This window comes from Barbus barbus, assembly GCF_936440315.1.
Source record: "Barbus barbus genome assembly, chromosome: 33".
In the NCBI taxonomy this organism is placed as follows: domain Eukaryota; kingdom Metazoa; phylum Chordata; class Actinopteri; order Cypriniformes; family Cyprinidae; genus Barbus; species Barbus barbus.
The window spans coordinates 28,844,795-28,870,594 of record NC_136761.1 but is presented as its reverse complement, the minus strand read 5'-3'; the positions used below and the strand labels follow the sequence as shown (position 1 = coordinate 28,870,594).

Genomic DNA, 25,800 nt, shown 5'->3' with positions numbered 1-25,800 from the left:
ATTTAAGTTATTTTCGGCGTTACAAAATGCGTATCCGCGTTTGTCGACCCCAGAGGGTTAATGTGAATGTGTGAGATGTAGGTTTAGGTGTAGGGTTAGGGTAAGGGAATAGGAAATACAGTTTCTACAATAGAAAAACCATTAATCCTATGGAGACTCCTTGTAAACCACATATGCAAGAATGAGTGAGTGACTGAGATTGAAAAAACTGCTTTACAGTCTCACATACATGCCTATTTTAGACACATCACTCAAACACAGAAGCAGGAAACACATGACTTCCGGAAAAGAGAAACTAAAGTGTAGTTAAGCTGTTGTGTGTTTGTGTCTCTGTTTTTATGCAGCAAAATGGCAGAAGCCAGATTTTCTCAGGATGAGTTCTTGTGTGCAGTGTGTCTGGATCTCCTGAAGGATCCAGTGGCCATTCCCTGTGGACACAGTTACTGTAAGAGCTGTATTACAGGCTGCTGGGATCAGGAGGATCAGATGAGAGTCTACAGCTGCCCTCAGTGCAGACAGACCTTCAGTCCAAGACCTGCTTTAGCTAGAAACACCATGCTGGCTGAAGTGGTGGAGAAACTGAAGAAGACCAAACTCTCTGCTGACTGTTACGCTGGAGCTGGAGATGTGCAGTGTGACGTCTGTACTGGAAGAAAATACAAAGCCGTTAAGTCCTGTCTCATGTGTCTGAACTCTTACTGTCAGAATCACCTCAAACAACATGAGAGTTGGTTTAAAGGAAAGAGACACAATCTGACTGAAGCCACTGGACGACTGCAGGAGATGATCTGCCAGAAACATGAGAAGCTCCTTGAGGTTTTCTGTCGCACTGATCAGAAATGTATATGTGTGCTGTGTACGATGGATGAACATAAAAACCACAACACTGTATCAGCTGCAGCACAGAGGACAGAGAAACAGGTAATTAAAACTAGACACTGATGAAGTATTGCTGACACTCGTTTCCTATGTTTATATCGGCACCCATAACAGCTGACAGCATTCACACTGAACACGGCAGCGGAACAGCTTCACTGTTTACTGAAAATGCACGATAAACCTTTATCAACACAATATTTCATAATACAGAGCTTAAGCATCATAAAATAGTGAAATATTCACTCGTTCTTTGAAAAATAAACACTTCCATCAGTCAAAATGCAAGTTAAATGCAGTGACAGACAAGTTTCTATTCAGTAAATCTGACTGAATCCAGATTATTTCAGTCATTCATAGCTTTAATTTGTTCATCTTAATTACACAGCAGAAACACTGTTAGTGTGAAGCCAGTGGCCTGGCGGCTGATTTGGCCCACTGCCCTGTTTTTTTTTCTAATTATTATTATTTTAATTTATTATTATTTTATATTATTGCCTGCCCAGTGAGCCAAAGTGATCATTTCAGAATTCAACATTCAATAATGAATCGGTTTTGACTGGCAGTGTGCTATACGTTTCGCTCACATTTGTTCCTCACTTCCATCAAATGGTTTCAAACAGTAATCAGTGTGTGGGAATGGAGAAAGGAGAAGAAGTGGCCAGAAGAAGCAATGAAATGTAGTTAAACCTATTGTCTTTGTTAGCAGAGGTAAGTAACAAACTGCCAGCAAATGTTAGCCTATCAGTAGCACCCCATTCTTTTTGTCAGTCAAAACACTGTATGTTAAAGGACATTATTATTTATTGTAAAGTTAAAATGTAGCAGACAGATATTCAGATTGATTTATGTTATCTGTAGGGAGCTAGGGCAGACAACAACACTGTTACAAGTGGGGCTCCCGTACTGCCTCCTGTGCACCATCAGAGGGTACTCTCACTCAAATATTGACTTTCCCGATTTGGATTTCATTTCCCATAGGCCCTGGGACTGATTGCACTCACACCTGCATCTCATCACACACACACATAAGCACACCACACACTCACACCCTTTGCGAAGTTTTGATTTGCTACAGTGATCATCTCTGAGCGTTTCTTTCTGGATTGTTATACTGTGCTTTGATCTTGGACAGTTTCCCTGTATTTGTTTCTCTGCTGCCTGCCCTGATCTATTGCCTGTCTCCGTTTATGATTCAGTCTTGCCTCCACCATTTTCATTGCCATGTCTCGACCCTGTACAGTTTGACCTTGTTCTTAAATAAAGCTGCAGATCGATTCTCACTCCGCTGACTCCGTGTCACAGAAGACTTATTATATAACATATTCATTATATAACTGTAACTTGTAACAGATGTTTTGGTCAACTTCTAAAATAATCAAGACTGTGCCTGTGTAACTGATATAAATAATTAATTTGCTTAATTTAATTTAATTTGCTTTCTTTAGTTTCCTATATTGAATTGTTATTTTTTCTATATGCTGTTTATACTGTTATACATTCTATGTGCTTCATAATAAGGTTGAATTAATGAAGTCCAAAATTTTGTCCTTATAATTGTTCATGAGTTATGAGAGTACAACGTTAAAGTAGTGGAACATTTCTTTAGGTGTTTGTTATTGGGAGGGAGCGTTATCAGTGGTTATCATTTAAAAAAAAATAGGCTAACTGAAGTAATAAGATGAAAATATATTCAAATCTTCTTATCTTTTCAGTGCAAACACATATAGTGCAAACAAAATGTTAAAAAAAAAAACCTACCGGGAACATAGGTTACATTTTGACTAGAGTTTGAAGAAAGAAATAGCACTGAAGTTGCGCAATTAAGGCAACAAATGTTGCTTTATTGTAAAGTGTTATTCTAACAGTCAAAGTAATATTCAAAATCACGTTATTATTATTCTCTCTCTCAGACTGTTTTCAGATTTCAGACTCAGCCAAAGAAAAAGCATTAAATATAAATCTCACTCTCTGCTTCATATTAGCGATCGGCAGCGAGTCAGATACATTCCCTTCATATCATTGATACTAAAATTAATATAGCAAAACTCTTGCTCAATTCAAATCCAATTAATATTAGATTGTATGAAATGCATATATTACGTGACCAAACCTTCACTGGTTCTAGCGTGTCACACATGCACATTTGAGCTTACTGTATCACATCTGTATGCGTGTTGATGAGTTGTAAATAAAAGTTAAAATTAAATCTGATTTTATGAATGATGCACTCACCTGTCGATCTCTTAATTCTCTGAAAAGATCAGGATAAGCAAGCGACAAATGCTTAAAAAGATGTATGTGTTCCTGTGGCAACATGATTTAGGCCTATAGCAATGCTTGCATACAGGTGCAGTAAGGTCAGTTCGTTCATCTTTGTCATCTGTTTTGTATTCAAAGTAATGCCATATTTCACTTCTATTGTTCTCTTTATTAATTTCGGGTGCGCTGATATTTTCATCTGTTTGATCCATCGCATTGTTCTGTTGTCACATTTACCGGTTGCGCAGAAATTTGGGAAACATTTTGCAACTGCAGCGTATGAAATATCGAATTGAGCAAAATTATGATATCGTACCGTTTGAAATATAATATATACTGGTACTTTTCCAGTACCGGTAAATGCTGAACGCTGCTCTGATGAATTCTGTTGTTGTTGCGACACGTCAGAGCGGTTTGGATCCATTTGCAGCTTTATTAAGAATAGTAAGGCAGTACAGGGTCAACACCAGCAGGCAGAACAGCAGAGGCAAAACAGAGAAAGAGACAAAAAAACGGGCGTGAGGTCAGGGCAAGCGGCAAACAAACACAGTCCAGTATAAACAATCCGGGTCGGGGCAGGTGGCAAACAATCAGAGAAACGGGAGAACAGTCCAACGTCAAACCAAGAAAACAAACACGGGTAGAACGCTCAGAAATGATGGCCGGGGCAAATCAAGACTTCGCAAAGTGTCTGAGTGAAAGTGTGGCTTATATGTGTGTGTGTAAATGAGGTGCAGGTGTGTGGCGTGATCAGTCCCAGGTATGAGGGATGATGGGAAATGGAGTCCGAATGGCAACTGACTAATATTCAGGTGACGGTTCCCTCTGGTGGATCAGAGGAGGCGGTACGGGAGCCTCCTCTGTAACAGAGCCCTCCCCCTGCGAGCGACTCCTGACGCGAGGAAGCAAGCGTGGTCTCCCCCGTGGTCGAGGGGCCAGCTTCTCCGGATGCATCCTGTGAAAGAGTGTGGGGTCTAGGATATCTCCTGCATTGACCCAGGAACGCTCCTCCGGACCGAACCCCTCCCAGTCGACCAGATACTGGAGGGTACCGCCCCGGCGTCTGGAGTCTAGCAGCTCGTGCACTCTGTAGGCCTCCTTGCCGTCAACCAGAAAAGGCAGGGGGGTCTGCGGTTGGGCTCCCTCCTCCGGCTCTCCTCTCGGACCACCAGCGGGATTCAGGAGTGATACATGGAAAGTGGGAGAGATACGATAATTAGAGGGCAGTTCCAAATAAAATGATACTGGAGTTATCTGTCAAGAAATTTTGAAGGGACCAACATACCTGGGACTGAGCTTTCTACATGGGAGTCGGAGACGTAGGTCCTTCGTTGAAAGCCATACCCATTGGCCTGGAGCGTACTCGGGACCAGGACGTCGATGTCTGTTGGCTTGGTGCACTTGTCTTCGTAAGGCATGTTGGAGATGGATGTGGGCTCGATCCCAGAGCTCCTTGCGTTGGGTAGGCCATAAAGGCGGAATACATGATTACAGAGCAGTTCAGTGGTTTCAAGAGACGTGGGGAGCTTGGGCAGAGGGACGAGGCGGCAGGCTTTGGAGAAACGGTCAACTATGGTGAGTATGGTGGTGATACCTTGAGAGTTGGGCAGATCGGTGATTAAGTCTATGGCGATATGGGACCAAGGATCGACGTGGTGTCGGAAGTGGATTTAGCAGACCGGCCGGGAGCTGTCTAGGGGATTTAGTGGTGTTGCATGTGACGCAATTCTGGACAAATCTGGTTGTGTCAGTCAGTAAAGAGGGCCACCAGAAACGGTTCCTGAGCAGATTGGCTGTGATCCCAGGATGGCCTGAACTGGGCGTTGTGTGCACTTGAGCAAGTAATCGTGGTCGGAGGGGTTCAGGGACATATGTGAGATTAGCTGGACATTCTGGTGGTGGTGGATCTTGGAGGTTTAGATGTTCTATCTCGGTCATGATGTCCCATTGTACTGGGGCCACAAGAATCCTTTTGGGAATTATGTTGTCGTTGCTGATAGTTTGGGCTGCCCTCTCAGTTTGACGAGAGAGGGCGTCGGCTTTGGAATTTTTCTTGACTGTGAATCAAAATCTTGTGAAGAATAGTGCCCACCTGGCTTGACGAGGATTCGGACGTTTAGCTGACCGCAGATATTCCAGATTCTTGTGATCCGTGAGAACAAAGAAGGGGTGAGCAGCTCCCTCCAGCCAATGTCGCCACTCCTCAAGCGCCAATTTCATGGCCAACAGTTCGCGGTTGCCTACGTCGTAGTTCTGTTCTGTGGCCGTGAGTTTGCGGGGGAAAAGGCGCACGGGTACATCGACGTTGGGACAACATAGCGCCTACGCCTGTGTTAGAGGTGTCGACCTCGACAATGAACTCTCGTTCAGGATGTCGGAGGATGGGTGCAGAAGTGAAGCGAGTTTTTAGTTCGTGGAACGCCTGGCGTGACTCTGAAGACCATGTTAATCGAGTGGAGTTTAGTCATGGCTGTTAAGGGTGCAGCGATCTTACTGAAATCTCAGATGAATCTCCTGTAGAAGTTTGCGAAACCTTGGAAACGTTGCAGTTCCTAGATTGTCTGGGGTTGTGGCCATTCGAGAACTGCCTTGACCTTCTTTTCGTCCATTGCTACCCCCTCCTGGCTGATAATGTACCCGAGGAATGAGATGCTGGTTTGATGGAATTCGCACTTCTCTGCTTTAGCGTAAAGTTGGTATTGTATGAGATGTTCCAATACGGACCTGACGTGGCGAATGTGTTCCTCCCAGGTGTTGGAATATATCAAAATGTCGTCGATATAGACGATTACCCATCTGTCGAGCATGTCACGGAAGATGTCATTCATGAAAGACTGAAAGACTGATGGACTGTTGGCAAGGCCGAAGGGCATAACCAGGGATTCATAGTGCCCACTAGTGGTGGAGAATGCGGTCTTCCATTCGTCACCCACTCGGATGTGAATCAGGTTGTAGGTGTTACGTAGTTCGAGTTTGGTGTAATACTTGGTCTGACGGAGCTGTTCTAATGTGGCTGGGACTAGTGGCAATGGATAGCGGAATTTGACTGATTTCGTTGAGGCCTCGCTAGTCGATGCATGGTCGAAGTCCTCCGTCCTTTTTTTTCACAAAGAAGAACTCTGCTGAGGCTGGGGAAGTTGATGGCCTGATGAAGCCCTTAGCTAACTCCTCCTCGATGTAGTGTTTCATGGCTTCAGACTCTGGTTGAGATAATGGGAAGATTCTGCCTTTGGGGGGAGTGGAGCCAGGCATCAGATCTATGGCACAATCGACTGAACGGTGATTTGGGAGCTGGGAGGCCTTCTTTGCGCTGAAGGCCTCGCTAAGATCAGTGTATTCGGGTGGCAGTTTGGTGTTATCTGGGTTCTGAGCAGTCAGAGAAGATGTGTTAGTGGAAGCTTTAGGAATCTTAGACAGGCAGCATTCTTGGCATGTAGTGCCCCATTGAAGGATTTGCCCCTCTCTCCAAGAGATCTGCGGGTTGTGTGTGCGCAGCCATGGCAATCCGAGGATGATAGCATGATTGGGTGAATGGATGACGTAGAACTGGATGAATTCAGAGTGCAGGGTTCCGATCTGTAACTTGAACGCCTCCGGGAAGCGCACCACTCTCCCCTCTCCAAGAGGGCAGCCGTCTAACGCCTCCACTACCATGGGAGAGTTACAGGGAGTTAATTTCATCTTATGTTGCAGTGCAAAGTCATGCGACACAAAGTTACCAGCCGCTCCAGAATCTATCAGTGCCGTAGTGGTGATTACGTTGCCTTGAATTACCAAAGTGGCTGGCAGTTTAATGCTTGATGTGGGGGTTGTGACATTAGTACTTACCGATCGAGAACTGGACGATGGGCGAACCGGGCAGGAGAGCTTCATATGACCAGCTTGACCGCAATAGCGGCACAGCTGATTCTGCATGCGGCGTTCTCGTTCCTCGGGTGAGATGTGAGTGAATCCCAGCTGCATGGGTTCGGTTGTGGTGACGGTTTCAGGCATGTAGCGAGGTGTGGTGGGTGGTGGTGATGGCGCAGTGGATAAGACACATGCCTTTGGTGTGAGAGACCTGGGTTCGAATCCACTGTGAGACACCAATGTGTCCCTGAGCAAGACACTTAACCCCTAGTTGCTCCAGAGGCGTGCGACCTCTGACATATGTAGCAATTGTAAGTCGCTTTGGATAAAAGCGTCAGCTAAATGAATAAATGTAAATGTAAATGTGTGGTTCATGGGGCGCGTCGAGAGTGGATCAGATTGTCGATTTGGATGGTAAGATCGATAAACTCACTCAAACTCCTCCCCTCATCTCGACAGGCCAGCTCCGACTGTAATTCCAAATTCAAGCCTCTCCGAAACAATAGCTTCAAGGTGTCCTCCACCCAGTTAGTCTGAGCCGCGAGGGTTCGAAAAGACAGTGCATACTCAGCGGCGGGCCCTTTCCCTTGAGAAAGAGTTAGTAGCTGATCACCCGCACTCCTTCCATCAGCTGAGTGTTCAAACACATCGTGAAACTGCTGCCGAAACATATCAAAAGTGGGGAAAGATGAGCCATCCATCCTCCAGACCGCGGTGACCCACTCTAATGCTTTCCCTGTGAGTAGTGAGCATACAAAGGCAATGCGGCTTGAGTCTGTGGGGAATAGTAAGGGTTGTTGGTCAACGAAGAGTGAGCATTGGAGTAGGAAGCCCTTGCATTTGGTAGGTTCTCCAGCAAATTTCTCTGGGAAGGCGAGTCGTGGACTTATTGAGGGTACCTGAGTGGGTGGAGAGCTGCTGCGGTTCGGCGGTGGGTGAGATGGTCGTGGGTGGTGATACATTCAGCCCTTGTAGTGCCTTGACCAGTTCCTCGGTCAAAGTGGTAAGCCGGTTTAACTGGTGGTGATGCAAGGCGTGTTGCAAGAGCTCGGTAGAGAATTGCATGAGTGCTGCTGGATTGCTAGTTGGCGAAGTCTTCTGTTGCGACATGTTAGAGAGGTTTGGATCCATTTGCAGCTTTATTAAGAATAGTAAGGCAGTACAGGGTCAAACACCAGCAGGCAGAACAACAAGAGGCAAAACAGAGACAGAGTCGTAAAACAGACGTGAGGTCAGGGCAGGCGGCAAACAAACACAGTCCAGTATAAACAATCCGGGTCGGGGCAGGTGGCAAACAATCAGAGAAATGGGAGAACAGTCCAACGTCAAACCAAGAAAACAAACACAGGTAGAATGCTCAGAAATTATGGCCGGGGCAAATCAAGACTTCGCAAAGTGTCTGAGTGAAAGTGTGGCTTATATGTGTGTGTGTGTAAATGAGGTGCAGGTGTGTGGCGTGATCAGTCCCAGGTATGAGGGATGATGGGAAATGGAGTCCGAATGGCAACTGACTAAAATTGACGGTTCCCTCTGGTGGATCAGAGGAGGCGGTACGGGAGCCTCCTCTGTAACAGTTGTACTGACACATCCTAATTTTCGCCAGCCATTTATTTTGTCCACTGACGCATTCTTGGATGGGTTGGGTGCTGTGTTGTTGCCGATAGCAGAGGGTGAGACTAGGGCACCGCCAATTGCTTTTGCTAGCAAAGCCCTTACGCGTGGTCAGGCCAGGTATCCTGCTCACCGCTTAGAGTTCTTGGCTTTGAAGTGATCTGCCTGTGACAAATTCAGCCACTGGCTGAAAGGCCATGATTTTGTCGTATGGACGGCCAAGAATCCCTTAACTTACATTCTCACTAAGCCTAAACTTGACGTGTGTGAGCAGAGATGGGTCTCCAAGTTAGCACTCTATAGTTTCAGCATCAAGTACATACCTGGCAGTAAGAATATAGTGGCCGATGCTTTAAGTCGTCAACCCTTCGTACATAACCGGGTCAGTCAGAGGCTGCTGAATGAGCTCTACCGTGCATTGCTCGTGGAAGCGGAACAGTTTGATAGAGACATAGTGCAGGATGCATTTAGGCTTAGTGCTGGAATCCAGAGCATTGAAGGTCCTCCTTGTGTAACACCAAGCCGTTGTCCACATTCTAGTGCTGAGATGTCTGCAGTGTTAGAGGGTCATAGTGACTGGGAAGCAGGAGTTGAATCGAGAGCAATGTCCTGGACTGTCCAAGACACTCAGCATTCGTTGCCTCTTGGGCAATGCCCATTACCAGTCTGTTCATTGGATGAACTAAGAGACAGACAACAGAATGATCCTTGTCTGTCAAGGGTCCTTTTTTACGTCAACAGGGGCAAGAGAGCTTCTCGCTGTGAGCGTGCTGGCGAGATGTATAAGGTACTCAGAGTCTTGAAGCAACAGGACAAGTAGAAAATACTTGATGGTGTACTGTACTGCGTAAACAAAGATAACATGACGGGAAAAGAAATGGTTACAGTACGTTGTCCCATCTTCTTTAGTCACCCAGGTCATGACAGGCATCCACGATGAAGCTGGGCACCAGGGCCAAAGTAGAACTAAAGTAGCACCTGGCAAGACAAAGGTTCTTTTGGGTCGGGATGGAACATGATGTTCACAGTTATGTGAAGTGTTGCAAGCACAGCACCGTCAGTAAAACACCCGAGCCCGAAGGCAGAGCCCCACTAGAGAGCGTGAAAACATAGAGTCCGATGGAGCTGGTATGCATTGATTTTTGGACTGCGGAAAGCTCCAAAGGCCGCAGTGTGCATGTGTTGATCGTAACTGACCATTTTCCCAGATGGCTCATGCTGTCCTGTGTCATGACCAGTCAGCAAAGCAGGTAGCACGGCCGATATTTTTGTGTGTATGGCTTCCCTGACAGGATTCACACGGATCAGGGGGCTAATTTTGAGAGCCATCTGATCCGAGAGTTTCTGCAGGTCGCCGGGGGAAAAAAGTCCCGAACAACTGCTCACCATCCCATGGGAAACAGCCTTGTTGAGCGGTTCAATAGAACCTTGGGCAGCATGATCAGAGCACTCCCACCAAGGTCTAAGGAGAAGTGGTCACAGTCGCTCCAGACACTGACCTTTGTGTATAACTGTACCGCACACAAATCCACAGGTTATGCTCCGTTCTACCTATTGTTTGGATGTTGTTTGAATACAAACACATACAATATATTTTGAAAATATTTACATGTATATACATTTATATATTTATATTTGATATTATATATAAATATATTTAATATAAAATATTTTTCTTACATATATACATGCATGTGTTTGTATTTATATATACATAAATATACACAGTACATGTTCATATATTATGTAAACAAAAACTTTTATTTTGGATGCGATTAATCACGATTAATCGTTTGACGGCACTAACATATATATTAATAATATATTGTGGCGGGAGGAGCAAACGACAGACACAGTGGGTGTGGTGTCAGGCCTCGGAGAGGTTTTTATTAAACAATAATAATCCAAATAGTGTCCAAGGGGAAAAAGTGTCCAAAATAAACAGGGGATCTGGTGTCCTCGTCGTGCTGCGGAGCTTGTGAAGGAGGGCAGTGTTCAGGAGGGAAGGGTCCAGGGAAGGGGCGGAGTCCGGTGGCCGCACGCGCTCCCCTCTCGGGTCCGGGAGCGAGTGGCGGCGGCTTCTTCCAGCGGCTTCGTCCTACTCCTTGGCCCCCGGAGCTTCTGGGGGATTAAACAGCCCAGCATCCTGGCCCGTCAGCCGTAACGGGTGCGGCAGTCTTCCTACTCGACGTGCCCTTCCTGGACCCACGAGGACACCAGCGTGCATGCACGGGGAAGAGACCGGTCTCCCGAGGAGAGGCGCGCTCTGTATTTAAACGGCGGCGGTGATGAGGCTCTAGCCACATCAGGTGCGCCTCATCACACGCCGATAGCCCTGGCTGTTTCAGCGCCCCTCCTCTCTCACACACCCACTCCCGTCGGGAGCCTGGTGAAGGGCGGCGAATACGGGACGGGGTGGTGATGATAATAAGGGGGGAGGCAGCCGACTCGTCCCATCCCCCCCCCCCCCCCAAGCGACATCCCCGTCCTAGGGTCGCTGCCCATGCAGGAGTGCTACCTTCCTCAACCAGGCTCCAGCGGTCGGAGTGGGCGGGGCAGGAATTCCTCTCCGGGCAACTCTCCCTCTCGCACCGCGCCGGAACCGGGACAGAGAAACCGGGTATCAGTCGACAGCCTCAACCAACCACAGGGTAAAGTGGCAAATAAACAGAACATCACTTACTCCTTTGGTGGCTGGGAGGCTGTCCCCGTTGTCCTCCGTCCCCGTGCGGGCTCCACGGCTTCTTGCAAGCGAGAGGGGATGACGTCGTCAGGTGTTGCCCAACTGCGCTGTCTAGCGCAGCCGACTCGTCACTATATATATATATATATATATATATATATATATATATATATATATACATATACATATATTCATATATTAATAAGTATATTCATGTATCATAAGAAAGACACAAGTCTGTATATTGTAATCAGTTTTATTTACATGTAATTCATTGTTTTTGTTTTGTTAATTTGATTGTAATGGTCTCAGTCTACCTGTTACGAGGCTAATGAACGCATGTACCGTTGCTCTCCCTGCAAACAACTCTGTGTGTACCAGACAGGGAGATACTGTCGCCTGTGATCCACAGATTAATTCTCCTGTTGCAGATTAAAACCAAAGCTGGATCTCATCCTGTGTGTGGTATTTGTGTGACGGCGTCCTGGTCCAGACATGCTACACCTGTGTCCAAATATATATGGACCTGATTGTATATAGGAGGGCTTCATTAGGCCATCTAGGTTACACACTTCCTCTGGGTTCTTCTTTGTTAAAAAGAAAGATGGTGGTCTCAGAGCATGCACTGACTACCGCGGTCTCAACGACATCACTACCGAATTCCGCCAAATGTATAATGATTGTAACCGATCATCACTTCTGGAGTTTGAACCTACAGCCATTAGTTATCAGCTCAACTTTTACTGATTCATCTGTTCTCTTGATGATTTAGTGCCAGTAGTTTTCTGTGACATTCACTATCATCTGTTTGTCCTGCAGAAGCAGCTGAAGGAGACGCAGAAGACGCTCCAGCAGAGAATCCAGCAGAGAGAGAAAGATCTCCAGCAGCTGAGAGAGGCTGTGGAGTCTCATAAGGTGAGTCTGGAGAAGAAGAGAAGTTTGTCTCAGTCTCAGTTCAGACTCACTGAAGCCTGAATCACTGTGTGTCCTAACAGCGCTCTGCACAGACAGCAGTGGAGGACAGTGAGAGGATCTTTACTGAGCTCATCCGCTCCATCATAGATCAGGAAAAGCAAGCAGTGAGTCGAGCTGAAGGACGACTGGAGCGACTGGAGCAGGAGATCAATGATCTGAGGAGGAGAGACGCTGAGCTGGAGCAGCTTTCACACACACAGGATCACATCCAGTTCCTGCAGGTAACACAGATCTAGAAGAACAGGATCATCGACTTGAGCAGATCCTGCTGTGACACCAGACTCACAACGAAGTGCCACCAACAGTTCAAAATTTCACTAACATTTTCACTTTTAAACGAATTTTTCCTTCTGATTTATTACAATATGAATCAGTGAACTTGATAATACTGATTCTGAGTAACATTCATCAAAACTGGATCAGGCGATCTTTAAACCTGATAAAACTGATTTTTTTTAAGGTTGTGAATAATGGTCAATCTAATTGTAGCCTTTGAGCTGCTTTTCCTGACCAAATCTACTCAACCCTACGAGACTCCATTGATGTGTTTGAGCTGTTAGATGGACATTTATGTTCTTAGCAAATGTTTTATCATCCAAACTGTTTCCTAGAAAGTTCACATAGAGTGTAAGTGGCAAACACTAGAATCTGTAGCTCTAATGTGATTTAATGAATATGAGAAGAATGAAGCTGATGCTGTGAAAGTGCTGAATTTCAGAGAGTTACTAAAGATCAATCAAGTCAACAAGAGACACACAAATCTGATGTTGGTGCAGGTTATTGGGTGAAGTGTGGAGCTGATGAGTTTTGATTTCTGTTTTCTGTAGAGTTCCCAGTCTCTCTCAGCACCTCCTGAATCTACAGACATAAATGATCTCTTCAGTTCTCTCTTCTCTTCTGATGCTCTGAGAGAATCTGTCCATCAGCTGAGAGACAAACTGGAGGATTTCTGCAAAGAGGATCTCAAGAAGATCTCAGACAGAGGTAAAGTCCTGGAGATTCATCTCCTGTCAGAAATGAGTCCATCATCATCTCATATCATGGAGAACATCATATTAGAAATGTGTTAGGAATGGATGCAGGATCATGAGAATCACGCTGTTTATGTCTGTTGATTTCCACAGTCACATTCACCAACATTGATCCCAGGACCAGGAACCACTTCCTACAATGTAAGTCAGTAAGAAAACTTACTGAGTTCATGTTCTTCCTGTAGAAGGAGAAAGAAGAGTTTTATAATTGATGTAAATGATGATTAGCACAGTTATCTGGTCATCTGTACTGAGCCACTGATGATACGCTGAACATGAAGAGTTCATCTACATGAAAAGATCAAACAGATTCATAATTCCTGATTCTGATGTGTTTTATCTCCATCAGACTCCCATCAGCTCACTCTGGATCTGAACACAGTGAATAAACTCCTCCGTCTGTCTGAGAACAACAGAGTGATTACTAACACTGACACACTCCAGTCGTATCCTGATCATCCATACAGATTTGATGTGTATCAGCAGGTTTTGTGTAGAGAGAGTGTGTGTGGACGCTGTTACTGGGAGCTGGACTGGAGTGGAGATAGAGGTGTGCGTATATCAGTGTCATATCAGAGCATCAGCAGGATGGCGCCGGTGAGATCGGCTGCCGTCACGACTGCTCCGACCAAACTTTGTCTTTTTTTGTTATTTTTTCGTATTGTTAACTATAAACACCGGTTTCTTTTTGTAAGATGGCCATTCTTACATACGACAGGGCCACTCTTATTTCTATTGGTGCACAATGCACTAACCTTTCGCCGATTTTGAACCCGGACCCATCCTGGCCAAGCGAGATCCTGAGGAGGAACAAAGGACCCGACCCGTACCGGCGTCCTCGAGGGAAACGAGCCGGCGTCAGGAACAGGCTGAGGGCTCGCGCACACCGCGCTCCCTTACCAAGTGTCCTGCTCGCCAATGTCCAGTCGCTGGATAACAAACTCGATGACCTCAGGGCAAGAGTCAGGTTCCAGAGGGACATTCGGGACTGCAACCTTCTCTGCTTCACCGAGACATGGCTGAACCCAGCGGTACCAGACCACGCCATCCAGCCGGCCGAGTTCTTCTCGGTTTACCGCATGGACAGAACGCTGGACTCGGGGAAGACTAGGGGAGGTGGAGTATGTCTGATGGTGAACAAACACTGGTGTGACGGCGCGAGCATTGTTCCCCTCTCACGCTCCTGCACACCGAATCTTGAACTTCTGACCATCAAATGTCGCCCTTTTTATCTCCCTCGGGAATTTAGCTCGGTCATCGTCAGTGCCGTTTATATTCCACCTCAAGCGGACACGGACACTGCGATATGGGATTTACATGAAACACTACACCTTCACCAGACACAGCACCGGGACGCCGCATTCATTGTTTTGGGAGATTTCAACAGTGCCAACCTCAAGCGTGCACTGCCGAACTTCCATCAGCACATCAGCTGCCCCACCAGGGGCGAAAGGACATTAGATCACTGTTACACCCCATACAAGAACAGCTACAAGGCACAGTCACAACCACCGTTTGGGAAATCGGACCACGCCGCCATCTTCCTCATGCCTGTTTACAAACAGAGGCTGAAACAGGAAGCCCCGGTGCAGAGGGAGGTCCAACGCTGGACGGACCAATCGGTGGCCGCTCTGCAGGACGCGCTAGATGACGCAGACTGGGACATGTTCCGGCGCAGCTCTGATGACGTCAGCTTGTTTACGGAAGCGGTTGTGGGATTTATAGAGAAACTAATGGATGATACGGTGCAGAAAACCATCATCAGGACGTTTCCCAACCAGAAGCCGTGGGTGGATAAAACCATCCGCGACGCCCTGAGATCCCGCTCCGCTGCCTACAACACAGGGCTCATCACCGGGAACATGGATGATTACAAGGCTGCATCTTACAGCGTGCGCAGATCGGTGAAGGAGGCGAAGCAGCGCTACGGGAGGAAACTAGAGTCGCAATTCCAACATGGCGACTCTAGGAGCCTGTGGCAGGGACTTAGAACCATCACGGACTATAAAACACCACCCTCCAGATCGGGGAATGCGGACGCCTCTCTGGCTGACGAGCTGAACACTTTTTATGCTCGCTTCGAGGCTGCAGCTAATCACGCTAACGGCGCTAGCAGTGCTAACTGCATGCACGCTGAGGAAGCCGGTGAGGACAACGTATTCACCATCACGGAGCATGACGTGAGGAGGGCATTCAAGAGAGTGAACATCAGGAAGGCAGCAGGACCAGATGGCATCACAGGTCGGGTTCTGAAGGCCTGCGCTGACCAGCTAGCACCGGTGTTCACCGAGATCTTCAACCTCTCCCTGGAACAGTCCATAGTCCCCTCATGCTTTAAGCAGTCCACCATTGTTCCTGTCCCCAAGAAACCGCAGCCCACCTGCCTAAACGACTATCGCCCTGTAGCCCTCACATCAGTGGTGATGAAGTGCTTTGAGAGACTGGTCAGAGACTTCATCATTGCATCACTACCAGACACACTGGATCCACTACAGTTTGCATACAGACATAACCGCTCCACGGAGGATGCCATCTCACACCTCCTCCACACCACAACAAGTCACCTGGACTGCAGAAAAGGGAATTATGTAAAAATGCTGTTTGTGGACTACAGTTCAGCGTTTAACACCATAATTCCCTCCACACTCACCTCCAAGTTGGAGGTCCTTGGTCTCAGCACATCCTTGTGCCAATGGATCTCCAGCTTCCTGAAGGACAGACAGCAAGCCGTACGGATGGGTAAACACACCTCATCCTCCATCACCCTAAGCACCGGAGCCCCTCAAGGTTGTGTTCTGAGCCCCCTGCTGTACTCACTGTACACTTATGACTGTGTGGCCACTTCCAACTCCACCACCATCATTAAGTTTGCTGATGACACTGTTGTGTTGGGCCTGATCTCAGACAACGACGAGACGGCCTACATACAGGAGATTAAGAACCTGGAGAGTTGGTGCCAGGTGAATAGTCTACACCTGAACATCAGCAAAACTAAGGAGCTGATAGTGGACTTCAGTACGAAGCAGGAGCGGTCGTACCAGCCGATCACGATCAGCGGGACTCCAGTGGAGAGAGTGGACAGCTTCAGATACCTGGGTGTTCACATCACGCAGGACTTGACTTGGTCCTGTCATACCAGCACCCTGGTGAAGAAGGCCAGGCAGCGTCTGTACCATCTGAGACGCTTAAAGGACTTTAGACTTCCCTCTCGGGTGCTTAAGACTTTTTACACCTGCACCATCGAGAGCGTCCTGACGGGCAGCATCACTTCCTGGTTCGGGAACTGCACTATGCAGGACAGACGAGCCCTCCAGAGGGTGGTGCGTTCAGCGGAACGTACCATTCACACCGAGCTCCCTAACCTGCAGGACATCTACAGCAAGCGGTGCCTGACCAGGGCCAGGAAGATAGTGAAGGACCTCAGCCATCCCAACAATGGACTCTTTTCTCTGCTGCGTTCAGGGAGACGCTTCCGCTCCATGAAGGCGAACACAGAGAGAATGAGGAGGAGCTTCTTCCCGCAGGCCATTCGGAGTCTAAACCACTCTCCACTCTAATCACATCACCCCACACTTCCACTTTGCACATTTTTCAAGTACAATCTGCACTAATTTGTAGAAGGTACGGAAGGATAAATGAGTGGGACTTACATACCATTTGTCTTTGTCTTTAGTATCCTTTTACTCACTTATACACTTTACTGCACTGCACAGCACAGCACACGGACACTTTATCACTGACATACACTTTACTTTTTATAGAATCTATATAGAATCATATTCTATTTTTTATTCTCATATCTATTTGTTATTTTATTTTATTGCTAGTTTATTCTGTATATATGGTTACTGTACTTTTTCTATTTGTATTTTTGTAAACTTGAGGTTTTTCTAATTTTGTTGGACAATTTGTTGGACAGTCGTACAATACATTTCACTACATGTCGTACTACGTATGTATATGTATGTGACAAATAAAATTTGAATTTGAAAAGGGACGGGGCAATAAGTGTTTGTTTGGAAATAATGATCAGTCCTGGAGTTTGATCTGCTCTCGCTCCAGTTACTCATTCAGACACAATAAGATAGAGACCGATCTCCCTGTAAAGTCCATCAGCAGGAGAATAGGAGTGTTTGTGGATCACGGAGCAGGAACTCTGTCCTTCTACAGCGTCTCTGACACAATGAGCCTCATCCACACAGTCCAGACCACATTCACTCAGACCCTCTATGCTGGGTTTTATATTGGTTCTGGATCATCAGTGAAACTGTGTTGATGAATCAGGATAGACTGATGAGAGATTCTACCCATAATGCTTTGAGCTGCATGATAAAGTCACAGTGAGATGTAATAGAGCAGGGGTGCCCACACTTTTTTGTGTCGGGATCTACTTTTCAAATGAGAAACTCACTGAGATCTACCAAATTTAATATAAATAAACAATAAAATACATATAAAATAAAAGAATAAAAAAGCTTGTTGGAATGTATCTTAATATTGCATTAATTAAATTTTTAATAAAAAAATTATAATAATAAAATAATATTCCTGTAGAACTGTGCCTGCATTTACTTAAAGCAATAGTTCTCAACCTTTTTAACTCCAAGACCCCCTCCTCTCCAAATCAATACTGCAAGCCCAAACTTTTCTATTTACTAAAACCTTTATATTTATTACTTTTCAATTGCATCTAATTTTTTTAAACAAAATAAATTTAAGACAGATTTAAGCATTCCATGTTCTTTTTTGCAAAAATGGCACAGAGGATATTCTATACAACTTAAAAGTATAGCTCAATTACACAGTAATTTTAAGATATAAGCACAAGCCAACCTGCCATACCAAACAACACCACAGGGAGATGCCAAAGGACTGCATATAAACTACTATACGCATCCATTCAGAATCACTAAACACACCAAACTACAAAAGAAAAATGAAACCATTCTGTTTGGAGCAACTGATGCCCATTTGTACATGAACACCACTGATGCTCACAAAATTCTCAAACATCCTTTATAAAACACTCACTGTATTCAACTACGTGAATATACTATATATGATTTTATAGTGATCAGTGCACCGAGAGCGCACAGACAAGGTTCGTTTGCGCATCAATAATAATAGACACACCAGTGCCTAACGCACGTCTCCTATATGCCACTGTAATCATCTTTACCTTGATTACAATCGTCGTCCATCAAAACATTAGGCTATTAGTGTAACACTGGCTTCTTTTCTCCAGCAAAGAGGTGTAGTTTGCGTATCATATGGCTCATACAGCGGTTTTGAGCTGCCATTCAGTCTGTATTTCACACAGCGTGATGAGAAATGGCTTGCTGCTCCGAGACAGAATATCACAGAATACGTAGAGAGGTGGTGCTGTTATTTATTTGTATATATTTTTACAATATTTAACATATTAGTCAATATATTTTAGTTTTAAGTTATCTGGCGCCCTCCTCGGTTGAGAACCACTGACCTGAAATGCGATCTACAAGCATTGCTTTCGCGATTAACCTATTGGGCACCCCTGTTATAGTCTCTTATTTTCTCTTCATTAATACTGCGGCTGAACTTCTGTCGGTGAAATAACAGGAATCAGAATAAATGTGTGTAATAAATCCTCATATAGACCGTAAGATCAGTGTATGTTTCCTGCTAATTGAACATGTGTTTCTGTGCTTTTCTCTATTTGTGTTGATTGAAATCAGTCATTTAGTTTTCAATGTAGTCACATCAATAATTTTTATTATTACTATCAAAATTTCTTTCAGTTGAAAATTATCACAGTCAATAAATCTTTTCATTATTGTAGCCCCGGACCTTTTCAGTGTTTTGTGTTATTCTGTGTCACGAGTCACTGCTTTTATTGTCATGCATTTAATTGTTAAACATGTATTTAAATGTTAATGAGCGAATGGAGCAGTGAGTGATTTCCTTTTTTCTTTTGTTCTTTGATTTACATTTACAGCAGTTTTCACTTTAAAAGCTGGTAAATTGCTGGTTAAAATGGCAGAAGCCAGAATGCCATGAATACAGAGACACAAGCACACAACAGCTCAACTGAGGGAGAATCTCATGAGAAGGAGAAGAGAGAAGTTTTAGCAGTGGATGTGGGTGGTTTGAACTTCACACACATCACTCAAACACAGAAGCAGGAAACATGAAACACCTGTGTTCGGGGAAAGAAAAACTGAAGTGTAGTTGAGCTGTTGTGTGTTTGTGTCTCTGTGTTCATGCAGTAAAATGGCAGAAGCCAGAGTTTCTCAGGATGAGTTCTTGTGTGCAGTATGTCTGGATCTCCTGAAGGATCCAGTGGCCATTCCCTGTGGACACAGTTACTGTAAGAGCTGTATTACAGGCTTCTGGGATCAGGAGGATCAGATGAGAGTCTACAGCTGCCCTCAGTGCAGACAGACCTTCAGTCCAAGACCTGCTTTAGCTAGAAACACCATGCTGGCTGAAGTGGTGGAGAAACTGAAGAAGACCAAACTCTCTGCTGACTGTGACGCTGGAGCTGGAGATGTGCAGTGTGACGTCTGTACTGGAAGAAAATACAAAGCCGTTAAGTCCTGTCTGGTGTGTCTGAACTCTTACTGTCAGAATCACCTCGAACAACATGAGAGTTTATTTAAAGGAAAGAGACACAAATTGACTGACGCCACTGGCCTTTTTTCTGTCGCACTGATCAGAAATGTATATGTGTGCTGTGTACGATGTATGAACATTAAAAACCATGACATTGTATCAGCTGCAGACCAGAGGACAGAGAAACAGGTCATTAAAACTAGACATTAAGTATTGCTGACATTCATTTCATATGTGTTTATATCAGCACCCATATTAACAGCTTACAGCATTCACACAGCAGCAGAAATGAACAGCAGCTGCAAGAAGAGTTTCACTGTTTGCTGAAAATGCACCATAAAACTTTATCAACATACAAGACGCCATGATTAAGCAACATAAAATAATGGAGTGAACTATTTACCCATTGTTTAACAAAATATACACTTCCGTCAGTCAAAATGTAAGTAAAATGCAGGACAGATGAGTTTCTATTCAGTAAATCTGACTGAATACGGATTATTTTAGGGAATTTATAGCTTTACTTTGTTCATTTATTTTCAGTGTAGAGCTGCAGATTAATTACACCAAACACAGAAACACTGTCAAAGTGAAGCTCTCTGTCTGTTTCAGTTTCACTTTTAAAATACTTACACTTGCAGTGTGAAAAAAGCCCTAAAGTTCATATTAATTTATGCATGATGATTGTAACCGATCATCACTTCTGGAGTTTGAACCTACAGCCATTAGTTATCAGCTCCACTTTTCCTGGATTCATCTGTTCACATGATGATTTAGTGCCAGTAGTTTTCTGTGACATTCACTATCATCTGTTTGTCCTGCAGAAGCAGCTGAAGGAGACGCAGAAGACGCTCCAGCAGAGAATCCAGCAGAGAGAGAAAGATCTTCAGCAGCTGAGAGAGGCTGTGGCGTCTCATAAGGTGAGTCTGGAGAAGAAGAGAAGTTTGTCTCAGTCTCAGTTCAGACTCACTGAAGCCTGAATCACTGTGTGTCCTAACAGCGCTCTGCACAGACAGCAGTGGAGGACAGTGAGAGGATCTTTACTGAGCTCATCCGCTCCATTGAGAGAAGCCGCTCTGAGCTGATACGGCTGATCAGAGATCAGGAAAAGCAAGCAGTGAGTGGAGCTGAAGGACGACTGGAGCGACTGGAGCAGGAGATCAATGATCTGAGGAGGAGAGACGCTGAGCTGGAGCAGCTTTCACACACACAGGATCACATCCAGTTCCTGCAGGTAACACAGATCTAGAAGAACAGGATCATAGTGGACTTGAGCAGATCCTGCTGTGACAGGAGACTCACAGAGAAACATTTCATGAGTGTCTTATTATATAATCATCAGTCAGACTCTCATCTGATTTTTTTCTTCTGAAAGAGACGCTGCTTATAAATGGCTTTCAGCTCTGGAAATCTCTTAGTAATCATTTCTCTCAGCTCTTTTTTCTGGAAGATATATTTAGCGTGGGGAAGTCGTGGCCTAATGGTTAGAGAGTCGGACTCGTAATCCAAAGGTTGTGGGTTCGAGTCTCGGGCCGGCAGGGATTGTAGGTGGGGGGAGTGAATGTCCAGCGCTCTCTCCACCCTCAATACCACGACTGAGGTGCCCTTGAGCAAGGCACCGAACCCCCAACTGCTCCCCGGGCGCCGCAGCATAAATGCTGCCCACTGCTCCGGGTGTGTGTTCACGGTGTGTGTGTGTGTGTGTTCACGGTGTGTGTGTGTGTGTGTTCACTGCTCCGGGTGTGTGTTCACTGTGTGTGTGTGTTCACTGCTGTGTGTGTGCACGTTGGATGGGTTAAATGCAGAGCACGAATTCCGAGTATGGGTCACCATACTTGGCAGTATGTCACTTCACTAGCTGTCAAACACTGTAGCGCCAATAACAGTCAAGATGTGTAACCCCATCAGACTTCACATACAAAATACCATTCTACACAATATACGTTTCAGCCCCAAGAGTTTGTACTCTGCCCTCGCCCTCACATGTTTTAGCAAACAACGGCTTTAATGTAACATCAGCCATCTGTAACTGAGCAATATTGTCTGGGGTCTCCCAATCCCTGACCTCCAAACCATCTGTTTACACTTTAGGGGTTGTTGTACCCAACAACTTTGCAATTCGGCGTTGCTGACGTGTTTTTCTAGGTTTGTTACAGTTCTGGATCAGAGTATTATCTAAGTCTGGCAGAGGCTGCAAACCAGTCTTAGCTTGAGCTCAGGTGAACACTGGACATGCTATGACATTTACAGCATTTGTGGGTTTATCGCACAAGTTTATCAAGTCATTCAGCACTGGTAAATCCCATCCCAAAACCGTGTCAGCTGGAAGTTTGTCAACTACCCCAACACACAACAAGTACATCTGTTCATTGACGTTAAATGTAACCTCAGCTGTAGGGTACTTTACTTTATCATCATGAACACATTGTACAGATGTGGTCTTCATGTAATCAATTGCATTTTCAGGGACATAACCATGCTTAATCAGGCCCAAAGATCAGGCCCTTTCTGACAGAGCATGCTGCGCAACTTCTTGTCCAGGCCCTTGTTGTTTCTAGACTGGACTACTGCAATGCTCTTCTGGCTGGACTGCCATCAAACACAATCAAACCTCTACAAATGATTCAGAATGCAGCGGCACGACTGATCTTCAACGAGCCCAAAAGAGCGCATGTTACACCTCTCTTCATCTCCTTGCACAGGCTACCAGTTGCAGCTCGCATCCAGTTCAAGACACTGATGCTTGCGTACAGATCTACCACAGGCTCTGCACCCTCCTACTTCCACTCACTATTATGAACCTACATCCCCTCCAGAAGTCTGAGATCTGCTAGTGAGCGACGCCTTGTGGTACCATCACAGAGAGGCTCAAAATCACTCTCCAGAACATTCTCGTTCACCATTCCTGGCTGGTGGAATAATCTTCCCACCCCTATCCGGAACGCCGGATCCCTGGCAATCTTCAAGCAACAACTGAAAACTCATCTCTTTTGGCAGTACTTGACTTCATCCTAAACAAACAAAAAACTAAACTAAAAAAAACCTTAGTCTTTCCCTCTATCTTTCTCTCCTTCCCTTGCTAGCTTGTACTTATTTGAACAATGACTGAGACTTGGTGTTACGAGCACTTCCTCTGTCTGACTGCCTCTTCAAGATGAATCGCTTTTTGTATTCCCCAATTGTAAGTCGCTTTGGATAAAAGCGTCTGCCAAATGACTAAATGTAAATGTAAATGTATTCAGAGACATTGAATTTCCTGTGTCAATTAAAGCATTCAGAGTCTTTCCATTCAAATTAACTGTGCAACAGTGCGTAAAGAGTTCAGTTTTGTCTGCTTTGAAAATTGCCATTTGCCACTTGCTTCCGGTAACCTGGACTACGACGCCACACAAACAGACAATGAACAACAAATCCTCTTTCTTTACTTTCTTTCCTCTCTCGACGGTGTTGCTACACCATATCTGGCTGCTTTAATTCTAAACAATGACACACTGCCTCAGTTTTCACGATTTCCTGACACAACACGAATTGAGGAAAGCATGGATGAGACTGATACGGTGGGATGAAGCTCCATCTAAATTACGCGGGAGCACGTTTGTGTGCAGCATGCGTTTCGAAACTGAGGATGCTCCGATGCTGAAATGTTCCTATTAATATAGTTCCTTTCCAAATGTGCATTCTGAATAATAAATAAATGTATTTCCCAACTAACCTGCTGCAGTCAAGTTTGTATTCTCATTAACAATGTTTTTCTCTTACTGATTATATTCCATACCTGTTTACATTTTTTAAATGAATTTGACTGATAAACAGCCTTACAAAAATTGACCATGGTTTTATTATAGTAAAAATGTAGTAACCATATTAGTTTGTTTTTTCGCAGCCTGATTTCCATTTGCATTACCACAGTTTTGCTACACATACCATGGTTAAACTATGGTTAGCAAAACCAAGGTTAATTTTTTATAAGAGCAGTATTAAAATAGATGAATAAATGCATGGAAGTTGCCTTAAAAAATTTAACAATATTAAACATATACAGGTAACAAACTGAGATTAGGAGCACTCCCTTTAAGAGAGTGCTCCTAATCTCAGCTCCTTAGCTGTATAAAAGACACCTGGGAGCCAGAAATCTTGCTGATTGATAGGGGATCAAATACTTATTTGACTCATTAAAATGCAAATCAATTTATAACTTTTTTGAAATGCGATTTTGTTGTTGTCGTTGTTGTTATTCTGTCTCTCACTGTTCAAATAAACCTACCATAAACATTATAGACTAATCATTTCTTTGTCAGTGGGCAAAATCAGCAGGGGATCAAATAATTTAGATGATTTGTTTTTCAGGAATGTATTTTACAACAATACAAAGCAATGTGTGACATTTTACCAGATTCAGTCCTACACTTATTAACTTTTATTTGTTCCCCACTAAATAATGTTTTAACTAAATGTTTAGTTTGTTTTCATAAAATTATTGAGCACCCATGATTTTTCTAGAAAACTTTTGCTGCTGAATTATCCACTAACCTGGTTTATAATAGTATTTTTTGTCATAGATTATGATTATATATTTTTTCATTTGTTATTTTTCATTAAAATTAAGATGTCTACATTTAGCAGATTGTGTTTAACGCACAAGAGTGATGATCAGATCACTCTTGTGCGTTATACTTCTAAACAGAAGTATAGAAATTCTACATTGATTTAAAAAAAAACTCTGCAGCACTGTGTGGTGAAATCAGATTTGGTCAAAACGCAGATTCATTCTGAAAACACCACTGTGTTGCTTGGAGACCCACAAAAATTGACATATCATAAGCCCCGCCCCCTTCGTTACTATTGCTGCCTCAGACAAACAAACGGAGCTGCCCACTGTCTTACAATGACAGCAAAAGGACCATCATTGTTACTTGACAAGAGTATGACAACCAGAAAATTAATGTTGAATAATACAATAAATTTATAGGCTTTATAGGTAATATAGGTAATATTTATAGGTCTACTCAACCCTACAATGAGACTCCATTGATGTGTTTGAGCTGTTAGATGGACATTTATGTTCTTAGCAAATGTTTCATCATCCAAACTGTTTCCTAGAAAGTTCACATAGAGTGTAAGTGGCAAACACTAGAATCTGTAGCTCTAATGTGATTTAATGAATATGAGAAGAATGAAGCTGATGCTGTGAAAGTGCTGAATTTCAGAGAGTTACTAAAGATCAATCAAGTCAACAAGAGACACACAAATCTGATGTTGGAGCAGGTTATTGGGTGAAGTGTGGAGCTGATGAGTTGTGATTTCTGTTTTCTGTAGAGTTTCCAGTCTCTCTCAGCTCCTCCTGAATCTATAGAGGAAAATGATGATCTCTTCAGTTCTCTCATCACTTCTGATGCTCTGAGAGAACCTGTCCATCAGCTGAGAGACAAACTGGAGGATTTCTGCAAAGAGGATTTCAAGAAGATCTCAGACAGAGGTAAAGTCCTGGAGATTCATCTGCTCTCAGAAACCAGTCCATCATCATCTCATATCATGGAGAACATCATATTAGAAATGTGTTAGGAATGGATGCAGCATCATGAGAATCACACTGTTCATGTCTGTTGATTTCCACAGTCACATTCACCAACATTGATCTCTGGACCAGGAACCACTTCCTACAATGTAAGTCAGTAAGAAAACTTACTGAGTTCATGTTCTTCCTGTAGAAGGAGAAAGAAGAGTTTTATAATTGATGTAAATGATGATTAGCACAGATATCTGGTCATCTGTACAGAGACACTGATGATACACTGAACATGAAGAGTTCATCTACATGAAAAGATCAAACAGATTCATAATTCCTGATTCTGATGTGTTTTATCTCCATCAGATTCCCATCAGCTCACTCTGGATCTGAACACAGTGAATAAACTCCTCCGT

At 44.4% G+C, this 25,800-nt stretch overlaps 1 protein-coding gene and 1 pseudogene across 2 annotated transcripts; both read left to right on the top strand.

The window, feature by feature from the left end:
• Positions 1-283: 283 nt before the first annotated feature.
• Positions 284-17,720, top strand: LOC306853061 (tripartite motif-containing protein 16-like). The gene is made up of 7 exons (XM_079390231.1): positions 284-921; positions 12,101-12,196; positions 12,277-12,477; positions 13,084-13,240; positions 13,381-13,428; positions 13,637-13,878; positions 17,282-17,720. Exons 1-7 carry the CDS (start codon positions 349-351, stop codon positions 17,561-17,563), a joined length of 1,599 nt encoding a protein of 532 aa, XP_079246357.1. The 5' UTR covers positions 284-348; the 3' UTR covers positions 17,564-17,720.
• Positions 17,721-19,536: 1,816 nt separating this feature from the next.
• On the top strand, positions 19,537-25,440 carry LOC306853343 (annotated as a pseudogene). The gene is made up of 4 exons: positions 19,537-20,067; positions 20,703-20,798; positions 20,879-21,112; positions 25,195-25,440. The product of its transcript is annotated as an uncharacterized misc_RNA (transcript).
• The last annotated feature ends 360 nt before the right edge of the window (positions 25,441-25,800 follow it).